Source organism: Musca domestica, unplaced genomic scaffold (genome assembly GCF_030504385.1).
Source record: "Musca domestica strain aabys unplaced genomic scaffold, Musca_domestica.polishedcontigs.V.1.1 6, whole genome shotgun sequence".
In the NCBI taxonomy this organism is placed as follows: Eukaryota; Metazoa; Arthropoda; class Insecta; order Diptera; family Muscidae; genus Musca; species Musca domestica.
Genome location: NW_026712363.1, coordinates 20,868,963 through 20,895,762, shown reverse-complemented (window position 1 = coordinate 20,895,762; position 26,800 = coordinate 20,868,963). Strand labels below are relative to the sequence as shown.

Genomic DNA, 26,800 nt, shown 5'->3' with positions numbered 1-26,800 from the left:
AATTATCCACATCCGAATTTTCTCCGGTATATGGTGGATTATTCATAGTAGCCGTATCATATCCTCGTCATACAAAATGCAGATATTTATAACCCGCCCATAAAAATAATATCCTCCACGCCCTTCGCATTGATTGAACTTTTGATATTTAGAAATTGTTTGTTTTTTATTAAAAAACAACAAACGTATCTCAAAAGGGCACTGCATTTGGTGTTGAATGCTATGTGAGGGCAATCGCGAAAAATCTGTGCGGTTCAATAACATCTGTAGCTATTAGACATGTACATGGGACATCTAAAATTAATTAGCACATGTTTTTGTTGTCGCTTTTTGCAATGAACTCAATAGCAATCCCAAAACGAAGGAAAAAATTGAAAATGTTGTTATAACGTTCAGAACACCTCCGTCTATATTCATCCGGCGTCAACAAAAAGTCTCACCTTTTTCTTTTCTCAGCATCTGCGAGTATGACTGACAGTTTTAAACCATGTTCTCTCGATGAACTTAAGAACTTCATGCATGCATTCCGCCGAGAGCATCTTCAATTCAAAATAATTAAATTCGATGCACTTTTCGATTTTACACTCAACCGAAAGTGCATACACAAACACATACATACATATATTTCAGTGTCATTGTCGCCTGCCTGCCTGACGTTCTATGGATTCTTATCAAGACAAATACAACGTAAGAGAGATTTCAACACTTACACACTGGCTGGCTGGTAGACAGACGGATAGATAGATCCCAGTAAACAATTTTTTCCGACTGCTCTGATTTTAGATTTTTTTCCGAAATTTCTGACGTTTTTTTCAGAAATTTCTGATAGAAATTGGTCCGATTTTCTAAACGTTTTTTTTTTTAGAATTTCTGCACATTTTCCTGTGTTTTTAAGCGAAAAAAAACTCGAAAAATGTGCAAACGGAGAGAGTAGATTGTCTATTGCTCTGGCATATTCTCTCCCACATGTAAACGGATGGTGGTGGTTTGACACATTCTCTCCCATAGTAGTTGTTGTTGTGATCATTCATTTCAAGATCTCAACAACAACAAAGCGCAAAGCAAAAATGCTATTTGTTATTGTTATTGTGAACTGTTAGATTTTCCGTTGTAAAAATGTGCGTTTTGTTGTTGTTGTGAATCAGCCTCTTTCTCTTTCGTTCCCAAAAAAATATGATGGAAAAAAATTGCAAAAACAACTACATACCGGTTTTCTGTGTGCACTGCTTTTTATTTTTAGTTCTTGTTTAGCAGTTGAAACAGAAACGTGCTTCGGTATAGTTAAATTATCTGTTATCTGTTCAACTCTTTTGTGCATTAAAATACTGTATGTTATGTTCCTAATAAAAATAATATTTATAATGTTAATGTATTATAGATGTAATATTTAAACTACATTTTTACGAAACCCGAAATAAATTGTTTGTTTTTTAAATAAATATGTGTTTTTTTTTTCATTTTTAAGTGGTGTGACGATTTTTTCGATATTTCTTCCGAATTCTGAACGATTTCTTTCAGAAAATCGGAACTTTCTCCCGAATTCTGAGCGTTTTTTTTCAGAAAATCTGAATTTTATTCCGAATTTTCTTTCGAATTCTGACCGATTTCTTTTAGAAAATCTGAATATTCCGCCGAATTTCCAGACGAATTCTGCCCGATTTCTTTCAGAAATTCGGAGTTGTCCTCCGAATCTTTTCCGAAAATCTAATTTTTTCTCCTATTTTTTCAAGAATTTTCACCGAATTCGGACCTAATTCGTCCAGAAAATCTAATATTTTTTCAGATTTTTTTCAGAAAATCTTTCCGAATTCGGTGACCACGTCCATACAACTTTCGTACCGAAATCGGAAGGAATTCGGAATCAGAATCGGACATTTTTTCAGAGATTCTGACAGAAATCGGACCGAATTCGGCAAAAATTGTTTACTGGGATGTCTTTGCATTCGAAGATGCAAATACCAAAATACAAACAAACAAACAAATCCCGAACGAAACCAAATGCGTTTTTATGAAAACACAAAATTCCTATTTGAAATGCCCAGAAATCGAAACAACAAAATCAGTTGATTTACAGAAACCGGCTAATGAGTGCGCGGTGTGTCGTTGTTGTCGTTACGTTGATATTCCTTTGTGCCATTTTTTTAAATGAGTCTAATGCGATGAATATTTTGTACCTAATTGAGAGCTATTAAAAATCCATAACAATTAATTAAAAAGTGAAGAAAATAACTGGAGTCGTTGTGGGATTTCAAAATAACAAAAAAAAGTGTAAATAAATAAATTATTGACATATTTGAGTGACACTTGTAAGAGCGAAAATCGTCAACGAATTAGTGTTGAACTCTGAATTTTGGGCATCGTGTCACACGCTTGATTCCAGCGGAATTTGAGTAAAATGTAAGAAGAGGTCCTCATTCTGGCCCTATGCTGTTATAATCGTTGAAAAAAAAAAACTGAAAAAGAGTGAAAGTTTAGAAATTATCATTAATTCAGTCAGATTAGCCGACGACACTGTTGACCCCTTATGGTTGAGGTTCCGAAGCAGTTGGACAATATTGACCAATTCGTATCTGACTCAAGACTGATAAAAATATTACAACGTGCCAGATTTGGACTATATTGACTACTTCCTATACTCTACAGTGTGAGATAAAAAACTGCAACAAAGTCAAACGCCATAATTTTTATTTTTTTTTTTTAAATTTGTTGAATGAAAGCAAAAAATGTCGGAAATAGCATCAACTTTTAGAATAAGTTTACATTTGTTCGAATTGGCCACCTTTGGCACGAATTATGGCCTTCAAACGGCCAATGAAACCGTCACACGCTGCCCGAATGTTGCTCTGCGGTATTTTGGCCCATTCCCGGCGAAGCGCTTGCTTGAGGTGATCAACACTTGGGTATTTTTTAGTGGCAACCTTGCTTTCCAAAAACTCCAGGCCAATGGACCAATAGTCCAACGGTGGCCATTGTGCGCTGGAAATGAAGCGAGAAACCTCATTTTGTGACCATTCTTGGGTGTCGCGTGTGTGAATGCGATGGCGCTGAGTCCTGGAATTGGAATGTCCAAGGTCTGCGGCCAAAATGTCTGCGTGCCCAAGGCTTTAATACACCCTCCAGAATATTTCCGCGATAATATTCGGCATTTATTCTGATGCCACTGTCGATTAATACGAGCGGAGAGCGACCATTGCCTGTTATGGCGGTCCACACCATAACCATGACCACCGCTTGAGTTCTGGTGGCCAACCGATGTGCACATTTTCAGCTGACCTCTTTGGCAAATGAACAAAGTACAGGTCGCATTTATTGTCCGATCCTGATGAAATTTTGCACAAATCATTTGTTTGACCCAAGGACTAACCCTATTGAAATTGGGGATAATCGGTCAAAATTTAGATATATCTCCCATATATATCTTAGTCCGATTTGCCTTTCGTTGTGCATCAAACGTGTAATATCAACCCAAATAGTATGGAATTTTGTACATACGACCAAATTAGGCCTGAAATTAAGTGTACCAAATTTGGTCGAAATCGGTTCAGATATAGCTATAGTTCCCATATATACTGTTCATCCGATTTGTGATTTTTGTCCTCCGCAGCCGTAATATTCACTCTGTAACAACGATATTCGGCGAAATATATCAAATACAGCACAGAAATACCTTTCCCAAATTTTATCGAGATCGGTTCAGTTTTGGATATAGCTCCCGTATATATTGTGCATCAAACGTGTAGTGTTACCCAAAGGGGATGGAATTTGGTACATACGACCAAATTGAGCATAGAAATAAGTATGTCAAATTTGGTGGAAATCGGTTCAGATATAGCTATAGCTCCTATATATAATGTTCATCCGATTTGTTATATGTGTTCTCTGTTACAACGACATTCGGGGAAATATATTAAATACATCTCAGAAATACATTTGCCAAATTTAATCGAAATCGGTTCAGATTTGGATATAGCCCACATATATATCTTTATCCGATTTTAAGTTAATTGTGCACCAAATGGGTAATCCTCTCATATATTAGTTCCTTTGGACTTTAAATTATAATAATAATCATAATTGGTATTATTTAATTCTCAAAAATTCTCCATAAAAACTTTTATTTGTTATGTGAAGCTCTACTAAATATGCAAAGTGGGGTAGCGTATCGTAAAGTCGACCCGCCCGACCTTAAGACTTTTCATACTGGTATTTAGTATTGAGTGAAGGAATAGATATATAATTCTGAAATTCGATATTTAGATTACTGGTATCTGTGTAATGGTATCTATGTTTGAGATTTGGCGGTGATTTGGAAATGAGTCCTATATTTGTGCGAAAAGTACTAAGGGATGTGAAGGGAAAGGGCGGGAATCCTCAAATTTGATATTGAGGTCTCGGTTGGTATCTGATATAGAGAAATTTGATATTGGGATGATCATTGTTGGTATCTGAGTTTGAGATATGAAGATTGTTTTGAAAATGCGTCCTTTAACTGTACGAAAAGAACTAAATGCTATAACAATACCAAAAAGTTTGCCGTTGGCCGTTGAGATAGTCATAAAATTCTGAATTTTGGTATCGAGGTTACTGATGGTGTCTTAGTTGGGGAAAGTGTACGAAAAATATGATAAAAAAAATGTTGGAATTGGCTCTCAAATTTTTTATTCAGCTTTCAAAATGTTTGCTGGGATGTCACAAACACTGATACCACAGTGCAGTGTAGGGTATTGCAATTGTTTTTGTTTTCTTGCCAGCCCCTTGCCATTATGACAAACTAGTTTAAACCGAAATGCCTAGGTTTGTTTATTTTTCAAATAAGTATTTGTTTAAACAATTAATATTAATTCTAATCATTTATGGTTCAGTGACTTTTTATTATATTTATAATAGTTGTGGATAGGATTTCATTTGATTATTATTAGCATTCAACTGTTATAAATAGCAAACAATTTTTGTTTTAATGCAAGTTCGCTTGTCCCTACTTCGTTGTCGTTGCTAATCGCTCACACTTCAGATAAGAGAGAGAGAGAGAGGGCGAGAGAGGTTGGATTGTATTTTGCACATGGTATGTATATATTTCTTATGTCACTAGGCATATAGGAATGCAAGAATGATTTCATGACAAGTTTCCATATCTGTCAGCTGGGTTCGGTTCGATTTAAAACGTCTCAAAGGGCATTTCAACAGATAATCCAAATCTAAACTTTTTGTTATTGTAATTTCAACAATACTATTTTCATTTGCACTCTCTTTGTTGATAGTAGGCATAATTCATGGGGTTGATTAGTAAACAATTGATATGTTTTGACAGTTCTGTCAAATTGCCAATACAATTTAATATAAAGTAAAATATTTGTAGTATTTCTACACGTTTCGCTACACGTCAGTTTGTGAAAATTATATTTATTTTATAAAAATTGGATTCATATAAGACTTCCGCTTTAAAGGGTGCAATGATAAATTCATCGGAGATTTCAATTTCAAAATGTTTTTTATTATTTGTCAATTTATAAGATGATAGTCTAAAAATAAGTTGACTTATTAATCTTGAGCTAACGCCTTTCTAGAAAAAATTTCGAATATCCTTACAGATAGATCTTACACTTTCAAGTATCGGATTTATTTTTATACCCACCACCTTGAAATATTCGTCAAGGACCCTATAAATCATAATCATATTCATTATCAGCATAAAATTCTAAGTCGATTTAACTATGCCCGTCTGCCTGTCTGTTGATATCAGGATACAGCCCACATTATTTGAGAAAGAGCTTCAAAATTTGGCAGAACAATTTGTATTGTGTCTAGGATGGTTGTTATTGAAAATGAGATATATCGGTTCACGTTTTGGTATAGCCGCCATATAAGGGTGCATCCCGATATTCAGTATTTTACCCAATTTTTTCTCGCATGTGTTTAAAAATTGGTAATTGTAGGTCATAATGTTTTTTTAGCTCCGGTGGCGAAATATGGTATGTATAGGTGCACGTTTTAGTATAGCCCCCATATAACAGTTCCCCCCGATATTCGGTATTTTGAGAATATTTCCACATATTTGTCTAAAAATTGGAATTCTTCTCCCCTGGAAAAGAATTATCTATATAGGTTCACAATATCGTATATCCCCGATATAACGGTACACCCCCCCCCCCCCCCTCCGATATTCGGTACTTAGATGATTTTAACCAAATTTTTCAACGGAATTGTCTGAAAATTTACACAAGGAGTTCCTTGTTAGTACTTTATCACCTGGAAGAGAATTATCTATATAGGTCCACGTTTTGGTGTAGCCCCATATAACGGTACCACCCGATATTCGGTATTTTGATGATTTTTGCCATATTTTCCCGCGAATTTGTCTAAAAATTGGTATTTGTAGGTCATCATAGGTTCTAGCTCGTGTGGCTAAACATTGTATGTATAGGTCCACATTTTGGTATGGCCCCCATATAACGTCAGTGAAGACGAAGTAAACGAAATAGCAAATTAAATAATTAATTAAAGGGGAAATGTAATAAAATTATAAAATAAAAATACGAATAATCGGAATTATAAAAACAGAAGTCCGTTTTATACAAATATTCAACAATTTGTGGTGGAGCCGAGATTTTAATTTTGTAGACACATAAAATATGTCGTGGAGTCTGCTGGCTATTTTAGGCAGTCTTTAAAGATTATTCTACTCCAAAATGGGCTCTGCAGGAAAAAATAAGTCTGGCATATTGCAACATATTTGGAGAAACTGCTTTAGGAGGAAGGCTTGGAGGTGTAACACAACAGATAGACATATTATAAAAGGCCATCTTTTAGTGAAAAAGCGGAAAAACATTGAGAGGCCTTTGCTGACAAGTAGCACCAAATGCAGGCAAGGAAAAAATAAAAATAGTGAATTTTCCGAAATGAAATGAATTATTATTTGTTATATTTTTATACCTTCAGCCATATGGCTAGAAAGGGGATTATTTCATGGGACACGACCAAAACATGTCTCATCGAAATAACGGTTCTAGACCCTAGATCTCTTTGGACCAAATCCGATTCAGGACATGTGGAGTCGATCTAGCGATATCCGCCTGTCCGTCTGTCTGTCTGGCTGGTGGGCACGATAACTCTCGAAGGGAGTATCCGATTTGATCCAAACTTAGTACTTCATAATGTTATTGTCAAACTTAGATGGAGTTCGGAGATGGCCAATATCGATCCACTCCCCCAACAAAAGGTCGGAATGTTCCAAAAAATATTATAATATAATTATTAAAAATCCTACTATTTGTATTAGTGCAAAGTCATGTAGGAAAATTGACAATATCGATCCAATAATTTTTTAACCCAATGTCTGGTGTGACTATGGAATATATCGGTCCACTCCTTCTGGTACCAAAATTTGGAATATTCATGAAGCTCATTAAACACGAAATTAACATCCGATTCCATTCAGACTTGATTCATCTCAATATATCCATTAACACAATATCTCCTATAAAGATGGTAGAGATCGGACCATTTCTTCCCGTATCTCCCTTACACAAGTTTCTAGATTTTGAAAAACAACTCGCTCAAAGTAAGCGAAATAATCATCCAACTCTCTTTAAATTTCACACATACAAACATTTTTGCTAACGCAAGATCTGGTGTGAAGATGATATATATCTGCCAACCCCTTCTTGTACCTCATCCACAAAGGGTCACAGTTTTGTAATACCTTTATCTGTAATAACTTGATATATCCGAATATGTCCTCCTGAGATGAATATGGAATTTATGATTTCACATAAAATTGGATATATTATTAACCGGAATTGTTTCAAATTTGGTATTAGAAGTTCGAAAGGGATACTACAGCTTAAGACAGAAAATTGTCTGTGCAGGTCCACGTCTTCGTATAGCCTTCATATAACGGTACCTCCCGATATTCGGTATTTTGATGATTTTAGCGACATTGGTCACCGGAATTGTTTCAAATTTGATATTTGAAGTTCGTAATGGATACTACAGTCTATGACAGGAGATAGTCTGTGCAGGTCCACGTCTTCGTATAGCCCCCATTTAACGGTACCTCCCGATATTCGGTATTTTGATGATTTTAGCGACATTATTCCCCGGAATTGTTTCAAATTTGGTATTAGAAGCTCGAAAGGGATACTACAGCTTAAGACAGAAAATTGTCTGTGCAGGTCCACGTCTTCGTATAGCCTTCATATAACGGTACCTCCCGATATTCGGTATTTTGGTGATTATTGCGACATTATTCACCGGAATTGTTTCAAATTTGGAATTTGAAGTTCGTAATGGATACCACAGCCTTAGATTGGAAATTGTCTGTGCAGGTACACGTCTTGTGTAGTCCCCATATCAGCTTAGATAAGTCAAAATTTCAAATAAGTTGTGATACATCCCAAATCTACAAATTTCATTAGCCCTCATATCATGAAAAAATATTCCAAAAAAAACTGTACACATATATATGTGGACTTTGTATCCTAAACTAATGATAGTTTGGGCTAATTCGCGTGGCAAATATGATTTTGTGTGGGTTTTCTGGAAACAAATATTGAATGGAAAACATTTTGGCAAGTCATTGTGAACTACATATATCTCGATGAACGGGGAGAGGTGTACAAGCGTTTTATTATTTTATAAGATAAAACATACGAAAGATGCATTCATTCAGGAGCATAGACACATGTGTCTTTATATTCGTATATATGGATAGCATAATTTCTTTCATGTTTTGCTCAATTTCAAATTAATAACAACAAGAAAACTAATTTCATCATTAATTTTTGTGTGCAAATATTTAAAAATTCTCACAGCTCGTTTTTCGTGGGCGGTTTAATGTTCTTATTTTTAAATTAAAGAAAAAAATTGAAAAAAAAGTATGGGAAAAAACAAACTAAAACGTGTCGTCTTAAAAAAATTTAAAAACAAATCCAGGAAATAATTTATAAATCATGTGACATTTTCAAAACATTTTGAAAAAATCCTAAGGCAAAAAAACTTAGCAAATGCGTTCGCGTGTTCAGTTTTTTTTTTTCATTTTCAACTCAAATAACATCTGCTTGGAAACATCAAATTTGAATTTTGAATATTTAAGGCAAATAATCTCATTAAAAAAAATGGTTGTTATTGTACACTTTTTTGTTTTGTTAATTAACAAGTCTATTAAAAATTGACACTTCATTGAGTTGTTATGCCTTCTCCTTTAAGTATTTGCTAAATACGTAATATATGTGGATAATTAGGTTGGCTAATTGCAACCACACTCGGGAATGTAAAAATGAATGTGAGAATGTGTTAACATGAAATGATGCATATTTTTGAAACGATACGCCCATTTCAAATTGTTTCGTAAGTAAACAAGTACAAATGCCATGAAAGGTGTGAGATAATATGATACCTTGTCCCAATGTATCCCTGTCCTAAGATGGAACCTAAGATATTAGATTTTTTTTTCTATAACTAAAAAAACTTGTATCATTTCAAAAAAAAAAAAAAACAAAAAAAAATTCTCCAAGATGTAACACAAAGCTAACTTGTAGTGTGTTTACATACAATTGATAATCCATATATAATGTGAACTTTATTAAAGGCTAGTCTACACATTGTGTCAGAGTCATATGTAAAGATATTTTTGTTTTGTTTTTTATAGCATAGTTTTGAGCGCTTCTAATATATTTTTTTTTTTTTTTTTGAAATTCAAAACAAATGTCATAGATTGGTACCGAAAGCCAACGCTTTGTGCGGTAGATGCCAGAAGGAGTAGACCGATATATCCCATCTTCACAACAAATCTTGCGTTAGTAGAAATAATGGGGTATGTGAAATATGAAGAGAACCGGATGCTTATTTCGGATTTAATAATCGTTTTGGTTATTCACAATCTTTGACCCTCTGTGTGGGAGGTACTAAAAAGAATGATCCGATCTCTACCATCCAGAGGTGCCAAGTCTGAATGGCGCCAGGTGTTAATTTCGCGTTTTATGAGCTTCATGGATAATCAAAATTTTGACCCTTTGTGGGGGAGGTACCAAAAGGAGTAAACCGATATTGTCAACTTTCGCACCTGATTTAGCACTTATGCAAATATTAGGATTTGCAATTTTGGAGAAAAATCGGATTATCCTTTCTCTTTCTGTGCAGAAAATTATTTTCTTTGAAAATGTTAACATTTTGTGGGGGAGGTACCAGAAGGAGTGGACCGATATAGTCAATCTTCACACCAGATCTTGGGTTAATAAAAATATTGTTATGTGTGTAATTGGAAGGCAATCGGATTCTAACATCACATTTTATAAGCGTTATAAGTATTCCAAATTTTGACAGTTTGTGGGCAATGTACTTGATGGAGTGGACCGACGCTGTCCATTTTCACACATGACCTAGCTAACTTATGCAAATATTAGGATTTGCAAAGTTGGAGCCAAATCGGATTATCCTTTCTCTCTATGTGCAGTAAAATATTTTCTTTGAAAATTTTGACCTTTTGTGGGGGAGGTACAAGAAGGAGTAGACCGATATTGCCCTTCTCCGAACTCGAAGTTTCAAAAATATTACGTTGTACCAAGTTTGGACCAAATCGCATATTCCCTTCGAGAGTTATCGTGCACACCAGCCAGGCAGACAAACGAACGGACGAACGGGTTTATAATAGCCATTGGGTTAATATTAGCCGTTATTTGCACAGTAAACCTGAAATCGGATTAAGGTTACATTTGGGAGCTATATCCCCATCTTAGCTGATCTCAATAAAATTTGGCAAAGATATTTCTGAGCTCTAAGATATCTTTTTACCAAATATCATTGTTGTCGAATGCATATTACGAATGTGAGAGGCTTAAACACGAAATCGGATGAAACATATATATAGGAGCTATAGCTATATCTGAACCGATTTTCACCAAAATTTGAAGCAATTGCTTTTAGGCTGAATTCCGTCGGATGTTCCAAAAGTCAGGTCATTTGGATTGATATTGGCTATTTGATGCACAATTAACCCGAAATCGGTTGAAGATATATATATGGGAGCTATATACAAATCTGAACCGATCTTGATACAATTTAGCCGAGGTATTTCCAAGCTCTATAAAATATCTGGTACCAAATATCATTGTTGTCGAATGCATATTATCCCCTCAGTGGATTGCTTGTGTGTTAAAAATTTCGACCATAAAATCTGCAATATTACCGGATACACTAAATACCTAAAATAATCGGATTCCAAAAAATCGTAAACCGAACATATCAAAAAATGCTGAATGTTGAATGGGCGTAATATGCTTAGTCAATTCAGCCATGTTTGTCCGTCTGTTGAAATCATGAACTCGCAGTATTAATCATAGAGGGGCCGGGACCTTGTTTATTTTCGGTGTTTTAGCCCCAATTTCCAACCAAATCCGCTATAAAATGATGTTTTTTGTTACTTGCTATAGATATAGATAGCTCCCCATAATGGAAATTTTTTTGAGGATAGGATTGAGGATTTAGCCTGGCCCATCTTAATGTCGTTTTGCTTTTTATACCCTACAACACTATGTGTTGGGGGTATTATAAGTTTGATTGGGCCAGAATTTATGTAACACCTCGAAATATTGGTTTCCCATATAGGAAAGTATATATGGATCTTCCTAGCTCACCGAGCTGAGTCGATCTAGCTATGTATGTCCGTCCGTCCGTCTGTCCGTCTGTCCATGTTAATTTGTAATCACTCTACAGGTCGCAATTATGGCCCGATCTTCACGAAATTTAGAATGGAGGTGGGGCTAGGGTCAGAATAGAACCCTATTTCTTTTGGAGATGATCGCCAAATGTTTAGGGGTTGAAATGGACCAAATACTGAAAAAATGTCGGATTTTGCAGTAGCCATACAGGTCGCAATTATAGACCAATCGACGCGGAATTTCGCATGTAGCTAGATTTTAGGGCGGGGAAGAAGCCTACCAATTTGGGTGGTCATCGGATAATATTTAGCGGGTAAAATAGACCATATCTTTTTTGTTGAAAAAATTCAAAATTTTTCATTAAACCGCGAATATTTTAAATCCCGGCGAAATCACAAAGCCATGACAAGGTTACTTTTGATCTTTACATTGATGTTTACATCCAACAATCGGTTATATAGCAAAATATGTGCGATATATATGTTTATCAAAGAAGATATGCTTGAAAGATCTCTTATATGCCGAGAACGGCTGAACTGATTTCGACAGTTCTCATTAATTCAGAATGGCCTCTTGGCAGGAAAGAAAAAACGTCTAAAAATTCGCATAAAAATATCTCTCTAAAGATGAAAATATTGATTTTTTAAAATTTTCTCATATTTTTTTCAATCTGATTTCGTTGAAGAATATAGTCAAATGTCTGTATCTCATATAGATGCGTTTTAGTCAAAAACCAATTGTTTAGCTCAGAGGGGCTCCGCCGATGGGAGTAAAACGCCGAATGCGTCGAGCAGTGGACCGTAGGGGGGAAATATAAAAAGAAATAAAACACAATAGTTTTTCTTAATATATAGAACTATTTATTGCTAGTTTGATGGGTGGTAACGATATTACCTGTGGCAACAATATGCCCTTCTATGCACAACGATATGTGCTGCAAACGATATTGCCGGTGTTGTCTGTCCGAATCACAGCGAAATACTACTTGATGTCTAAAGGAGGCGGCAAAACAAGTGACAAATAATTACTCGTTAAAACGTCAAAGGCGCTAGCACAAGGTTGCAATAAACCGTAGCGCGTACATTTTAACGAATAATTAAGGACCAAACCAGGGGTCAATAAAAAGCAATATTCAATACAATTCTAAATTAAACATGCCGACCCCCTTGAAACATCAAAGCATGTTTCAACACAATTAAACTTAATCTAATTTAGTTCCAATAATAGGTACGGGATGCATAGTGCAGTGTGAGCTTTTTGTTCGAACAAAATGTAGGGAATGGAAACGCAGATAAATCAGCAGTAACAGATTCGGGATCCAACTCCGCTACAACGATAACATGAAGCCGCAGATGAATCTGCAGTAACAGATTCGGACTTCAATCAAGCTACTTTATTACACGAAATATAATACTTTGAAGCCGCAGATGAACCTGCAGTTACAGATTCGGACTTCAGTCGAGCTACATTTTTTCCCGAAAGGATATTCGCTAGGCCGATTTCATGCGGAGGTCGTTTTACAACATTGTTTACAGATTTTAATTTCGCTTTATGATTTCCATCTGATAAATTGGTTTTTATGAATTTAATCAGGTTCCTCTTCGACATTTTGTTAAGCGATTTCAAACAAACAAATTTAAATTTTGAATTTTCGACTCCAACCGATGTGGAGGATGTACATATTGAGGGACGAAAAACTGGGGCTGCAGCTGACAACAACGATTTTGACGAGCTTGCCTGAGCTTTTGGAGTCAAAACCGGAATCGAACTATTCGGTTTTAATGACTCGCGATGTAATAACGTGTGATGACGTTCACCACATTTCGAACAACTATTTTTACTAGTACAATTTACTAGTTTATGTCCCTTTACCAAACAATTTATACAATGTTCGTGGCGCTTGACGAATGCAAATCTATTTGCGGGGAATAATTCCTTAAATTTTGAGCAAAAATGAAGTCGATGGCATTTCTCTCGACAAAGAGAACATGATTTTGCAATAAAAGGGGGAGACGAACATTTGGAATGGGAATTCCTAGCAGTATTTAACGAATCTGAACTAGGCGAAGGAATCGATTTCTCTTGATAACTTTTCAAACACACAAGCGTGTTTATCCTTTCTGAAAGGAAGGTGTCTAAATCTTTCCACGAAGAGAGAGCCGCTTTGTTTTTAATACCTTGTTCCCACAGCAGTGTCGTTTCTTCCGGTAAGCGTTGCAGGCAAAGAAAGACAAGTATCGGATCCCATTGATCCGTGGGAACGCTATAAGTCGACATGGAGGAGATACAACGATTAATTCCAACTCTAATCTCTTTCAAACCAGAGATTGTTTCCTTATCTAGAATTGGAAGACTAAATAACGAAGACAACTGACGATGTACCAATATACGAGTATTGTCATACTCATCATTTAATGCTTTCCAAGCGAAAGCGAAACCACGATTTGTTAAAGGAAATTGAGAAACTATTTCCCTTGCATCACCAGTAGTCTTTTGCAGCAAGTAATACAGGCGCTGCACATCACTTAAGCGAGAGTTATTTATATAAATGGCGCTAAACAAATCCCGAAAGGAAGGCCAAGAAGAAAAATCTCCCACAAAAATATCAATATCAATTGGGGGCAATGCCATGTTGTGAACGATATCACAACCAGAAGAAATACTTGTGGCAATATTTTCCTGCGAATCAGGAACCAAAGGAGATAGAGCCGATTGCTCTTGATTTTTATCCGCGTTTTTACTCAAGTTTTTTAATACACAACGAGTTTTTACAATTTTTCTATTAATTGTGGCCATATTGCTAGAGTAAATGTTTAAAGAAACATTATATTTACTTTCTGCCAAATGCAGATATTCTTTTGTAACATTTTCCGAATTTTCTAAGTTTCGTAACGACTTATTGACCGATTGCCATAACTTTTCTAGCTTGCTCTTCCTTTCCTCTAGTATACTAATATCTAAATCGTCACCTTTTATAGCACCGATTTGTGCACCAAATTCTGTCAGAGCGTCAGATGCTTTTATGAAAGTTTGTAGAGGAGCGAAGGCCATAATTATAACACGAAACGCTGAACAAGTTTGGGGAAAAATACAAAAATAAATAAAATAACAATTTTATTTTTATTTATTTAATTAGCCAAAATGACCGTCTATAGGGTGTATAAGTTTACTAAAGGATAAAAAACAACGATCAAAAGTTTAATACACGATAGTATTAATATTATTCTTACTTCAATAATAACAATAATTTTACACCCAATACCAACTAATATAACAAACAGGGGTGACCGACCAACGTAGTGTAGCTACTCAACCTAAGCGGACACGACAGAAAGAGGAATACATAAAAATATTCTCCCTTCGTTTGTTATGTTCGTTCACTGATCTAACAATGCACAAACAACAAGTGCTGATCAGAGAACGACGACAAAGCAACCAAGCAGCGGTGGGGGTTCAAACAGTGTTGTTGTTGTTTGCGACAAACAAAACAGAAAATGAATTTGACTGTTGTTACAACGAGAAAAAGAGAATAAGTGTAACAACAACAATATGCAATATTAAAGCGGACAGACCAAACTAAAAGAATGATATTGCGATCTTTGCTTTAGGTAGTAAAGCACACCAAACTAATAACTAACAACGACGACGTGTTTGTTGGTATCAACGAAACGAGATGTTTAATGTTTTGTTGTTTTACATGAACCAAAACAAAAAGAATATTAGCAAACGATTTTTGCAATAATTTTCTTTTGGAGTTTTGTTTTGATTATGATGCTGCCGAATGCAAGCATCCAAAATAGAAGCCGACGATTGGCGGGAAACAAAACAAGAGGCAAAGAAGTGACGTTGTAAAACGACCTTTGTACCTAAACAAACTGATTGTTTGTTATTGTCGAGGCAATTTACTAACGCGAGCTCACTTTAAAACACTGCACTATACGTACCTTGTAATGCAAGATTAATGGACTGTATATTTTGGATTCCAAATCCGTTCAAGAGGGCTGGAATATCCGGTTCGATTGGACCAATGTTTAGCTCAGAGGGGCTCCGCCGATGGGAGTAAAACGCCGAATGCGTCGAGCAGTGGACCGTAGGGGGGAAATAAAAAAAGAAATAACGATATTACCTGTGGCAACAATATGCCCTTCTATGCACAACGATATGTGCTGCAAACGATATTGCCGGTGTTGTCTGTCCGAATCACAGCGAAATACTACTTGATGTCTAAAGGAGGCGGCAAAACAAGTGACAAATAATTACTCGTTAAAACGTCAAAGGCGCTAGCACAAGGTTGCAATAAACCGTAGCGCGTACATTTTAACGAATAATTAAGGACCAAACCAGGGGTCAATAAAAAGCAATATTCAATACAATTCTAAATTAAACACCAATAATAAATGTTAATCTTTTGCCACTTCTGAGAGAGAAAGAAACCTGATGGGTTTCTTTTATTATTTGTCACAATATCTTGTGGAATTCTTTCGAGTATCTCGCCCATATAAACGGTATCGTTTATTATAGTGTTGTAGGGTATTCAACGGTCGGCCCCGCTCGACTGTAGCCTTTGCTTACTTGTTTTAATTAAATAAAAGTTTCTTAAAAAACACATTAATATTAGTTAACATTTTTCTGAATAAAATGCTAAAAAAATACTTGAAATAACCACAATCCTAAAACCAGTAAAGAAAGTCTTAAAGTCGGGCGGGGCCGACATTATGATACCCTACACCACTTTACTAATTTAGTAGAGCTCGGCATAACAATTAAAAGTTTTTATGGGAGAATTCAATCATACACGCTATGATTATATTTATAATTTAAGTTTCAAGGGACTAAATATGCCGAAGCATTTGTATCTTTTAAATTCGGACTTGTATTGCCCATTTGGTGCTCAATTAAATTGAAATCGGATAAAGATATATATGGGAGCTATATCCAAATCGGAACCGATCTCGATAAAATTTAGCAAATATATTTCTGAGCTGTATTTAATATATTTCCATGAATATCGTTGTTACGGAGTGTATATTACGGCTTTTAGTAACAAGCAAATCGGATGAACAGTATATATGAGAGCTATAGCTATATCTGAACCGATCTTCACCAAATTTGAGATACTAGCTTCTAGAGTCAATTCGGTCGTAAGTGCCAAATTCCATCCCATTTCGACAAATATTAGACGTTTGGTGCACAAACAAAGGTAAATCGTACGAAGTTATATATGGGAGATATATCCAAATCTGAACCGATCTCGATAAAATTTAGCAAATGTATTTCTGAGCTGTATTTGATAGATTTCCCCAAGTATTGTTGTTACAGAGTTCATATTACGGCTGCGGGGGCCAAAAATAACAAATCGGATGAACAATATATGTGGGAGCTATAGCTATATCTGAACCGATCAAATTTTGCATACTTATTTTCAGGCCTAATTTGGTTATATGTGCAAAATTCCATACTATTTGGGCTGATATTACACATTTAGTGCACAATAAAAGGCAAATCGGACGAAGATATATATGGGAGCTACATCTTAATTTTGACCTTGGGCCAAACAAATGATTTGTGCAAAATTTCATCTGGATAGGGCAATAAATGCGAACTGTACTTTGTTTACAAAAATACATGGACAGATGGACGGACAGACGGACTGACATGCATAAATCGCCTTAGAATGTGATTCTATGCAGACCATCAAAAGGAACTATGGGTCTATCTCGTTTCCTTTTTCCTGTTACAAACAAATGCACAAAGACATAATACCCTGAGCACCTTGTGGTGTAGGGTATAAATATTAGAATAAATTATAGACACTTAAAAAAATCCACATTTAGCGTTTTTTTATGTAGAAAAAAATACATAATTCTATACTTATATTTGTATTTATTCTGCATATATTTATCACAGATAAAAATTATTCACATATTCTGCCTATTTGACGACAACATTGGCATTTAAAGATTGTCATACTATGTAAATTTCATTAGACAACAACAAATAAAACCTAACACTACAAAAAAAAAAAAACAAAACTGAAAACAAATCACAAATCATGAAATACAAATTTGAGATAAACCAACTGCCAAAGACAAAGACATCTGGCGATGAAGCATAGAGCCCCGAAGAAAGAATCTCTCAATTGAATTTGAACGAAAAAAAATTCTATTCACCTAACAACAGCTGCTCAGCATTAGTAGCAGTACAACAATAGTTCTGGCAACAGGCAATGGCGATTAAGAAATACACAAATTGGCCAATTACATGATGAGGCGGCCTTGAACCACTCTAGCAAAAAAAGGGGGTTAATTTCAGTTAGGAAAAAGAAATAGTTGGCAACAATGTAAGGAAATAACAAAATGCCGTATGATTCGAGAAGAACGACAAACGAATTACATACTTAGGTGATAGGAAATTCATCAATTAGAAATTATTCCTAAACCATGGCCCACGACAGACAGACAGACAGACAACAACAACAACAATGTATGCGTGTGGGTGTTTGGTACCATCTGTAAGTTGCCACACGTTCGCCATTCTTTTGGAGGAAACACATCAAACTTCCGTTTTAAACCAGAAACTATTTCGTCGTCGTTGCCACACAGATTTGGGAGGGTGGGAGAGTAGAGCATGGGTAGGGGGTAGCTATCTTCGCCATTTGTCGCATGGCATGCAAAGAATGATTTGCATCACGAGTTTGTTGCGCGCAATGCAAATTCCTCAGCTGATCTGCTGATCTTTGCAAATGACCAGATGATAAAAATATAAAAAGAGAGCATTTCTCTTCTCTACATAGTACCAGCAGAAACCAACCAACCGCCCACCCACCCACTACCCACAAACGAAATTGTTTGCTTTACATGTGTGGGTGTGTGCGGCATATTTATTGCTCAGCGATGGTGGGTTATTTTGAATGCTGCACAATATTTTTAAGCGACAAAAATCGCGTTTGTTTCAACTGCAAAACAGACAGCTTTTGTTTATCTTGCGACTTGTTTTTTTTTTTCTCAATTCTTAAAATTAATTTTTATTTTTATTTATCGTTAGCTAAAAATAACATGCACTTTTTTGCAAAAAAAAGCGCAGTAGCAGCGTAAAGCGCATACATCTGGATATATCTTTTTATTTTGTTTTGTGCATAAATAAATATTTTTTTTTTATTTTTTTTTTGTTTGGCTTTTAGTTGTTTTTGTTTTTATACTTTCTGTTGTTGTTCTTCTTCTCAAATGGCTGGCATCCAAATAATTTGAAATGCACTTAACGCCGTTTTTGACTTATTCTTTTGACAGTATGAACCCATTATAGGTAAATCATATTTTTAAATCATAAATTTTAAAGATCTCTTTCCGGAGCTAAAATTTGGTACAAATTTGGTACCAGAACTAGTAATGCCAACTAGATGCACTCTACATTACAGGCATTTAACCGGGACCGACCATGTGATACCCTACAACACTACAATATGTTAGAAGCCCCCTTATGTCCAAATCCATTTTGGAAAATTTCGCTTTTGAAACTATGTTACGGAGCACTGCCAAGATATTACCCTTAGCATTCAAATAGATTCCAATGGACATCCAAAATGCTAGAATTCTTCCCTGTCCCTAACTCCCTTCTCTGACGTCTCGATTGGCTTCAATTGTGTGAACAGGAAATTTTTCTGTTTTTGGTTCATTCGAACCCTTAAATATTTTGCGATCATCTCCAAAAGCAATAGGGTTCTATTCTGGCAATAACCCCACCTCCATTTTCAATTTCGTGAGGGTCGGACCATAATTGCGACCTGTAGAGTGATTACAAATTAACATGGACAGATAGGAAGATCCATACTTACTTTCCTATGTGGGAAATCAATATTTCGAGATGTTACATAATTTTTTGCCCAATCGAACTTATAATACCCCCAACACATAGTGTTGTAGGGTATAAATAGGACGATTTTATGAAGCGTTCGTATCATCAGGGCTGTATTTCTGTACTTTTACGAAGCCGTTCTAAAAAGTGATTTCACATTTTAGACGAATTATACTCTCAGCCATATGGCTAGAGAGGGTATATATCATTTGATATGGTCAAAACGTGTCTAGTCGAAATAAAGATTTTAGACCCTAGGTCTCTTTGGACAAAATCCGTTTCATGACATTTGGAGTCGATCTAGCGATGTCCGTTTGTCTGGTTTTTTTTATATTTTTATTAATCCATGGTCTGGTGTTAAGATGGAATGTATCGGTCCATTCCTTCTGGTACCTCCCCCACAAAGGGTTCACATTTTGAAGAGCCAAAACGATTATAAAATCCGAAATAAACATTCGGTTCCCTTAATACTTCATACATCCCATTATTACTACTAACACAAGATCTAATGTGGAGATGTGATATAACGGTCCACTCACAGTATCCAGTATCCGATGTCCGGTATCAAATATCCTTGTTGTGGATCAGAACTGATTTCCACTAAATTTGATGAACATGCTTCTTGACTGAATACAACCGGATATGCCGGTTGGTATGCCGGTTGATATTGGCCAGTTGGTGCACAATAAGTCTGATATCGGATAAAGATATATAGGGGAGCTATATCCTAATCTTATCCCATCTCGATAAATCTGGTACCAAATACAGGGTTGCCCATATTCGACGGACCCATCTGGCAACGCCATAACTTTTGACAGATATGTCACATCGCTTAATGACATATCGCGTTTGAAGCGTCAGTCCAAGCAGATTTTTACCATGAACCAATACACGCCACGCGAGCGCTCTGAAATAGTTGAAATTTACATTCAACAGAAGAAGTCAATTGTGAAAACTCAACGTGCTTTTAAAACATTAAAAAATGTTAGAAGTGTTTATACGAAAAATTTTCGACTGGTAAGGCTCTTTCTAATCCGAAGAGGCCATATAAAAGTCGACCAAGGCGATCGGCCGAGAATATCGCTGCCGTACGAGCCAGTGTTGAGAGGTCCCCAAGAACATCCCAAAAACGCCGTTCTCAGCAGTTGGGCATGGCTCGGTCCACTTTACAACGGATTATTCGCATTGATTTGCATTTGTTCCCGTACAAAATTCAATTGACGCAAAGAATGTTGCCTGCGGACAAGCCTCGTCGATTGGAATGGGCCCAAAGGTCCGTCGAATATGAGCAACCCTATATAATTCCTGTAGAGTGCGCATATTACGAATGTGAGGGATTTAAAACGCCAATCAGATGAAACATATACGTGAGAGCTAAAGCTATATCTGTATCAATTTTCAAATTTCAAATTTGATGTACTTGCTTCTGGACTGAATCCAGCACGATGTGCAAAAATTTAATCCATTTGGACTGATATTGGACATTTGGTGCACAATTTACCCAAAATTTATTTGAAGATATATATGGGACCTATACCTAAATACGAACAGTTTCTCACCAAGTTCAATAGGGTTCGTCCTTGGGCAAAAATATATTTTAAAAATATATTTTCGGGAAAATTTCATCTCAATTGGATATTAAATGCGACCTGCATTTTGTTTACAAAAATAGATGGATGGACGGGCTTTTATGCAAAAGCGACTCAGTAAGTGATTCTATGAAGATCCTTACAAGTAACAATTTCACTTCCTTTTCCATGTTACAAACAAATGCATAAAGACATAATACCCTGACCACTATGTGGTGTAGGGTATGGTTAGGATGGGTCTGGTGGGTCTAGCATATAATCAATCAATCGCACAGTACCTACCACATACTGTAGTTATATTATATAAATTATTTTTTTGGGGAACATTTGTGTTTATCTATGCAAATGCATATATATTCGAATTCCCTGTTTTCTACATCTGGTCAAATTGATGTATCTCTTCTTCCTCGCTCTCGCTCTCGCTTTCTGTCTCTTTTGGCTTTCTGTTTTCTTTTAGCATGACGTTGATGCATTTGAAGTTTTGTTTCTATTTGCCGTTTGTATGAATGATTTCATTGTTGAAATTTTGAAATATTTTTATTTGATTATTTTATTTTTTTTTTTTATATAATATTGGCAATTTAGACGAAATAATGAATAGCCAGGCAATAAATTAGCAAATACTGGGTGGGGATGAAATCCGAAATGTCGCATACAATGTGTGGCCGTTTATAAACATCCGTTCTAGAAAGTCATGTGGTTAGATTTTTAAGACAATCACTTCGTTTTTGTTAAAATTAAAAAAAAAAATAAATCTGCAGTGGAATCTAGGAGTTGAAAACTCAAATCTTTATTTTTGATTTTCTTTCTCCTTCGAGAATGCATTCCAATTGGTATAATCGCCGTTTTAATTTTGAAATTGTGATATTTTGTATTTAATTTATATATGTATTTTTTTTTTGTTTTGTATTATAGAATGTAATTCTATATTAGATATCTTCTTATTTACATTTTTGAAAGCAAAATAAAAGGGGTGTGACTACAGTCTAGTAATGGGGCACGTGATTTCTTTTGTAAGACCTGCCCACTTTTTTATTCTCAGACACGTTTGTTTTTATTTTTTTTTCTCGAAAATATTTGGTCTATATTTTGCCTCTCGATAGATCAATTAATTTAGTTGGTCGACGATCACAAGAACTTAAGGTTGTTATTTTTTTCCCTGTGACATTTATTCTAATTAATTTATAATAAAATATATATTCTGGCCGACATTATTATATTAATATAAGGTAAATGTACATTTATTTAAATAATTGAATTAATTGCTGTGGGCGGGTTGATTGCGTCCTTAAATTTCAAAAAATATACGTTGTGCCTTACATCTGATCTGAGTGACCACAGCATACATAGTCTTACTTCGAATTCGGTTTTCGGTGATTTTCAACACGGCAATATCGCCCCCATAATTCCATAGTTAAGGCTATCGGTTGCATTTTCGTGATACTGGAAGACTTCATCAGAATTTTGGGAGGAGACTGCTGGAATTTCCAGAAAAATATATTACAATTTGTATATGTTTCGGCTGAGATTCATATACCCACAATACAATACATTGGACGTATTGGTCTTAGGCCCGCCATGTATTTTATCGATCTTCCTTTTCCAAAGGAGTACCTGTGATAAGATGTAGGGCAGCATATCTCTTCAAAATATCTCTCCCAAGAAGGGTCATCATTTTGAATAGTAATAACTCTCGTAAAATGTTAAATTATTTTCCGGTTCTCTTCAAACTAACGGATCAACAAATTTAGGAAAATCGGACATTAAGTTCCCTTTTAAAGGGAGTTATTATTGTAATTCTTATTATTATTATTATTATTATTATTATTATTATTATTATTATTATTATTATTATTATTATTATTATTATTATTATTATTATTATTATTATTATTATTATTATTATTATTATTATTATTATTATTATTATTATTATTATTATTATTATTATTATTATTATTATTATTATTTTTATTATTATTATTATTATTATTATTATTATTATCATTATTATTATCGTCTGTCCGTCTGCGTAGCGACGTCGTAATAGATACTGCAATATAAAACAAAAAATCGGCCATGTGTAGGTCGATATTCGGTATTTTGATGATTTTAGCGACATTATTTACCGGAACTATTTCAAATTTAATATTTGAAGTTCGTAATGAATACTACAGCCTATGACAGAAAATTGTCTGTGCAGGTCCACGTCTTCGTATAGCCTCCATACCACGGTACCCCCCGATATTTGGTATTTTGATGATTTTAGCGACATTATTTACCGGAATTATTTCACATTTTGTATTTGAAGTTCGTAATGGATACTACAGCCCATGCCAGAAAATTGTCTGTGCAGGTCTACGTTTTATAACCCCCATGGTACCTCCCTATATTCGCTAATTTGATGATTTTAGCTAAAAGTTTCTCATTTGAATATTGTAATAGCTTGTGACAAAAGTTGCCTATGCCTATGTCCACGTCGTCGTATAGACCCTAATATACGGCTACATTCGGTATTTTTAGGATTTTAACATAATTTTTAACGGATTTTGTTTTTTTGGAAAATTGTCAAATTTGTACCAAATGGTGAAGGATATTCATTACAGCTTTTTTACTTGTTTCGTATCCAAATAGTTATACCCTACAACACATATAGTGGTAAGGGTATTATGTCTTTGTGCATTTGTTTGTAACATGGAGAAGGAAGCGAAATAGATCCATTGTTACTTTTGAGGATCTTCATAGAATCACATTTTGAGTCGATTTAAGCATGTCGGTTAGTCCGACCGTTTGTCTGTCCATGTATTTTTGTGAACAAAATGCAGGTGGCATTTATTATCCGATTGAGATGAAATTTTGGCCCAAGGACGAACCCTATTGAAATTGGTGTGAATCGGCTCAAGTTTAGACATAGCTCTCATATATATCTTCAACCGATTTCAGGTTAATAGTACACCAAATAGACAATATCGGTACAAATGACCTGAATTTTGGCTCCTCCGACCAAATTCAGTCTAGAAGCAAGTACATCAAATTTGGTGAAAATTGGTTCAGAATAGCTTTAGCTCCCAAAATATGTTTCATTCGATTTGTGGTTTAAGTCCCTCGAAAACGTAATATGCACTCCACACCATTGATTTTTGATACCAGATACAAGCTCAGAATCCTTTCAGATTTGGATATAGCTCCCATATATATCTTTATCCGATTTCTTTTTTGTTGTGCACCTAATGGCTAACTTCAGCCCAAAAGGAGTGAATTATGGCCTTTCCGACCGTATTCAGCCTAGAAGCATGTGCTTCAAATTTGGTGAAAATTGGTTCAGATAAAGCTCCCACATATATGTCTAAACCAATTTGGAGTTAAAGTCCCTCACATTCGTAATATCAAAGTTTAGAATAACTTTATATTTGTTCGAATTGGTCACACGCTGCGAATATGGCCTTCAAACGGCCAATGAAACCGTCACACCAATATTTTCAAGAAAATCCAATATATACAGGGTGAGATGAAAAAACTGCAACCACAGCTCATTATAATGTTTACACGCGTACACAAGCATTTTGGTGAGAATTTTCCAGAAAAAAAGTTATTCGTGATAGTGTGATTTCTTTATATTTGGCTGGAAAACCGCAAGTGGCTATCGTTAGAGCAATCCAGCATTTAAAAGTGAATAAATCTTCCTTGGTTCGAAATGTAAAGAAGCGACTTCATCGAAACCCGGGTCGCAGTGGTCGAAAAAGAGCTTACACCGCAACAGACAGGAAATATACTCAAAAGAGCTAAAGATTTGCTTCGCTTGGCCGAAAGTGGCGAACTGTCGAATTTGGTTTTCTCCGTTTCCGATGAGAAAACATTCGTTGTCCAGCAGTTTGTAAACAAACAAAATGATCCTGTTTACTTGCCAAAGAGGTCAGCTGAAAATGTGCACCTTTGGTTGGCGCTCTTCGCTCGTATTAATCGACCGTGGCATTAGAATAAATGCCGAATATTATTGCGAAAATGTTATGGAGGGTGTATTAAAGCCTTGGGCACGCAAACATTTTGGCCGCAGAACTTGGACATTCCAACAGGACTCAGCACCATCCCACTCAGCACGCGTCGCCCAAGAATAGTTGCAAAATGATGTTCCTCACTTCATTTCCAGGCGCTCAATGGCCACCAAAATCTCCGGATACCAATCCGTTAGACTATTGTGTCTGGAGTATTTTGGAAAGCAAGGTTGGTACTAAAAAATACCAAAGTGTCGATCACCTCAAGCAAGCGCTTCGCCGGGAATGGGCCAAAATACTGCAGGCCAACATTCGGGCAGCGTGTGACGGTTTCATTGGCCGTTTGAAGGCCAAAATTCGTGCCAAAATTCGGACAAATCTAAACTTATTCTAAAATTTGATGCTATTTCCGACATTTTTTGCTTTCATTCAACAAAATTTAAAAAAAGGTAAAATTATGGCGTTTGACTTTTTTGCAGTTTTTTATCTCATCCGGTATAAATCTGTCGACAAAACCGACTAATACTTTTTAACTTGTTTTTTGTTAAGATTACTATTTGTGTGTAGCTGTTCAAGTAGGTAGACGATTTGCAAAAGTGTTATGGCACATCTTCGTAATTGAACAGTCTGAAAGACCAAACGTAATTTAAAAGTATTCTTCATGTTTCCTAATTTATTCGGATGCCAGCTGGTTCACAGCAAGCTAAATCGTTGTTTATCCACGTGGCCTATATAGGGTTACCCTTAAAGCCCTTCTGACAACTAATTATGTTGTCATTGTCGAATTGTTGTCCAAAGCGATCCCTTATCCGACCTGTAGTGAGATTCTCTAATCCATTTTTTCAGCTATCGAAAAATATCGGTAAAATTAGAACGCTAAATTATGAGTGGAAAGTCTAAATTAAAGTTCACATCACTGTTGCGCTCGGTAGGATTTGGTGACAACTTTATTTTGGTCGCTAACTTCCCAATAAAATCGTTAGTTACCGGAATTATACCCATTTTAATTTTACCGATTTTTGTCGGTAACTCAAAAAATATCTTGCAGAATCGCACAACTGCTATAGGCCTTGCTCACAATTTTTTGTGATTTCAAATATTTCTGAGAATATTGAAGACTGAAAATATCTTACAAAATTATCATTACTCACACCATCTCCCATCGCTGTTAGCTATACTGTAAAGATGTCATATGGATCATCATTAATATACTCAATATATGTGAATATACACAAATATATGCATATGTGTGTACATACATACAAACATATACTAAATATAATGAAATGAAAATAAAAAAAAAAATCGGTCAACAATTTCAATGATTTCATAAAAATTTGCCCAAAAATATATTTTTAAAAACAGCAGAAAATGAAAATTACGAAGAAGAAGAAGAAAATGAAGAACATCACAACAACAACAGATACTAAAATAAAAATCTTTGTTCTTTTTTTTGCAGTTCGGCAAAACGAAATCGCTAAAAGTTTGACGTAAATGAACGGTCCAGGCGATTTGCCCTTACAACACTACAGTGGAACGCCCGACGCCAATAATTGCAGTCTCATTTCGATAATACCCACACTAGGCATGTCATCATGTAGAGGTCGGGCCGAGGCATTTGCACGCCGTTTATCATCAAAGTTGCGCACGTTAGGCTCACAGGTGATGTATAACTGAATGATTGATTTATGATTCTCCCGAAAAAAATAATAAC

At 35.5% G+C, this 26,800-nt stretch overlaps 1 protein-coding gene across 4 annotated transcripts in view; it reads left to right on the top strand.

Moving 5' to 3' along the window:
* The window catches only part of LOC101887805 (glycogen-binding subunit 76A), a 49,802-nt gene that overhangs the window by 20,352 nt on the left and 2,650 nt on the right, over positions 1 to 26,800 (top strand). For 2 of the 4 annotated variants that reach the window (XM_005185568.4, XM_011295068.3), the window contains exon 2: positions 26,546 to 26,748. In XM_005185568.4, the coding sequence (XP_005185625.2) occupies positions 26,581 to 26,748 (168 nt within the window). In that variant the 5' untranslated portion in view covers positions 26,546 to 26,580. Of the gene's footprint in view, positions 1 to 2,064; positions 2,398 to 22,304; positions 22,324 to 26,545; positions 26,749 to 26,800 lie in introns of those variants that run through there. The other 2 variants (XM_005185569.4, XM_059129310.1) reach the window with 2 other exon arrangements.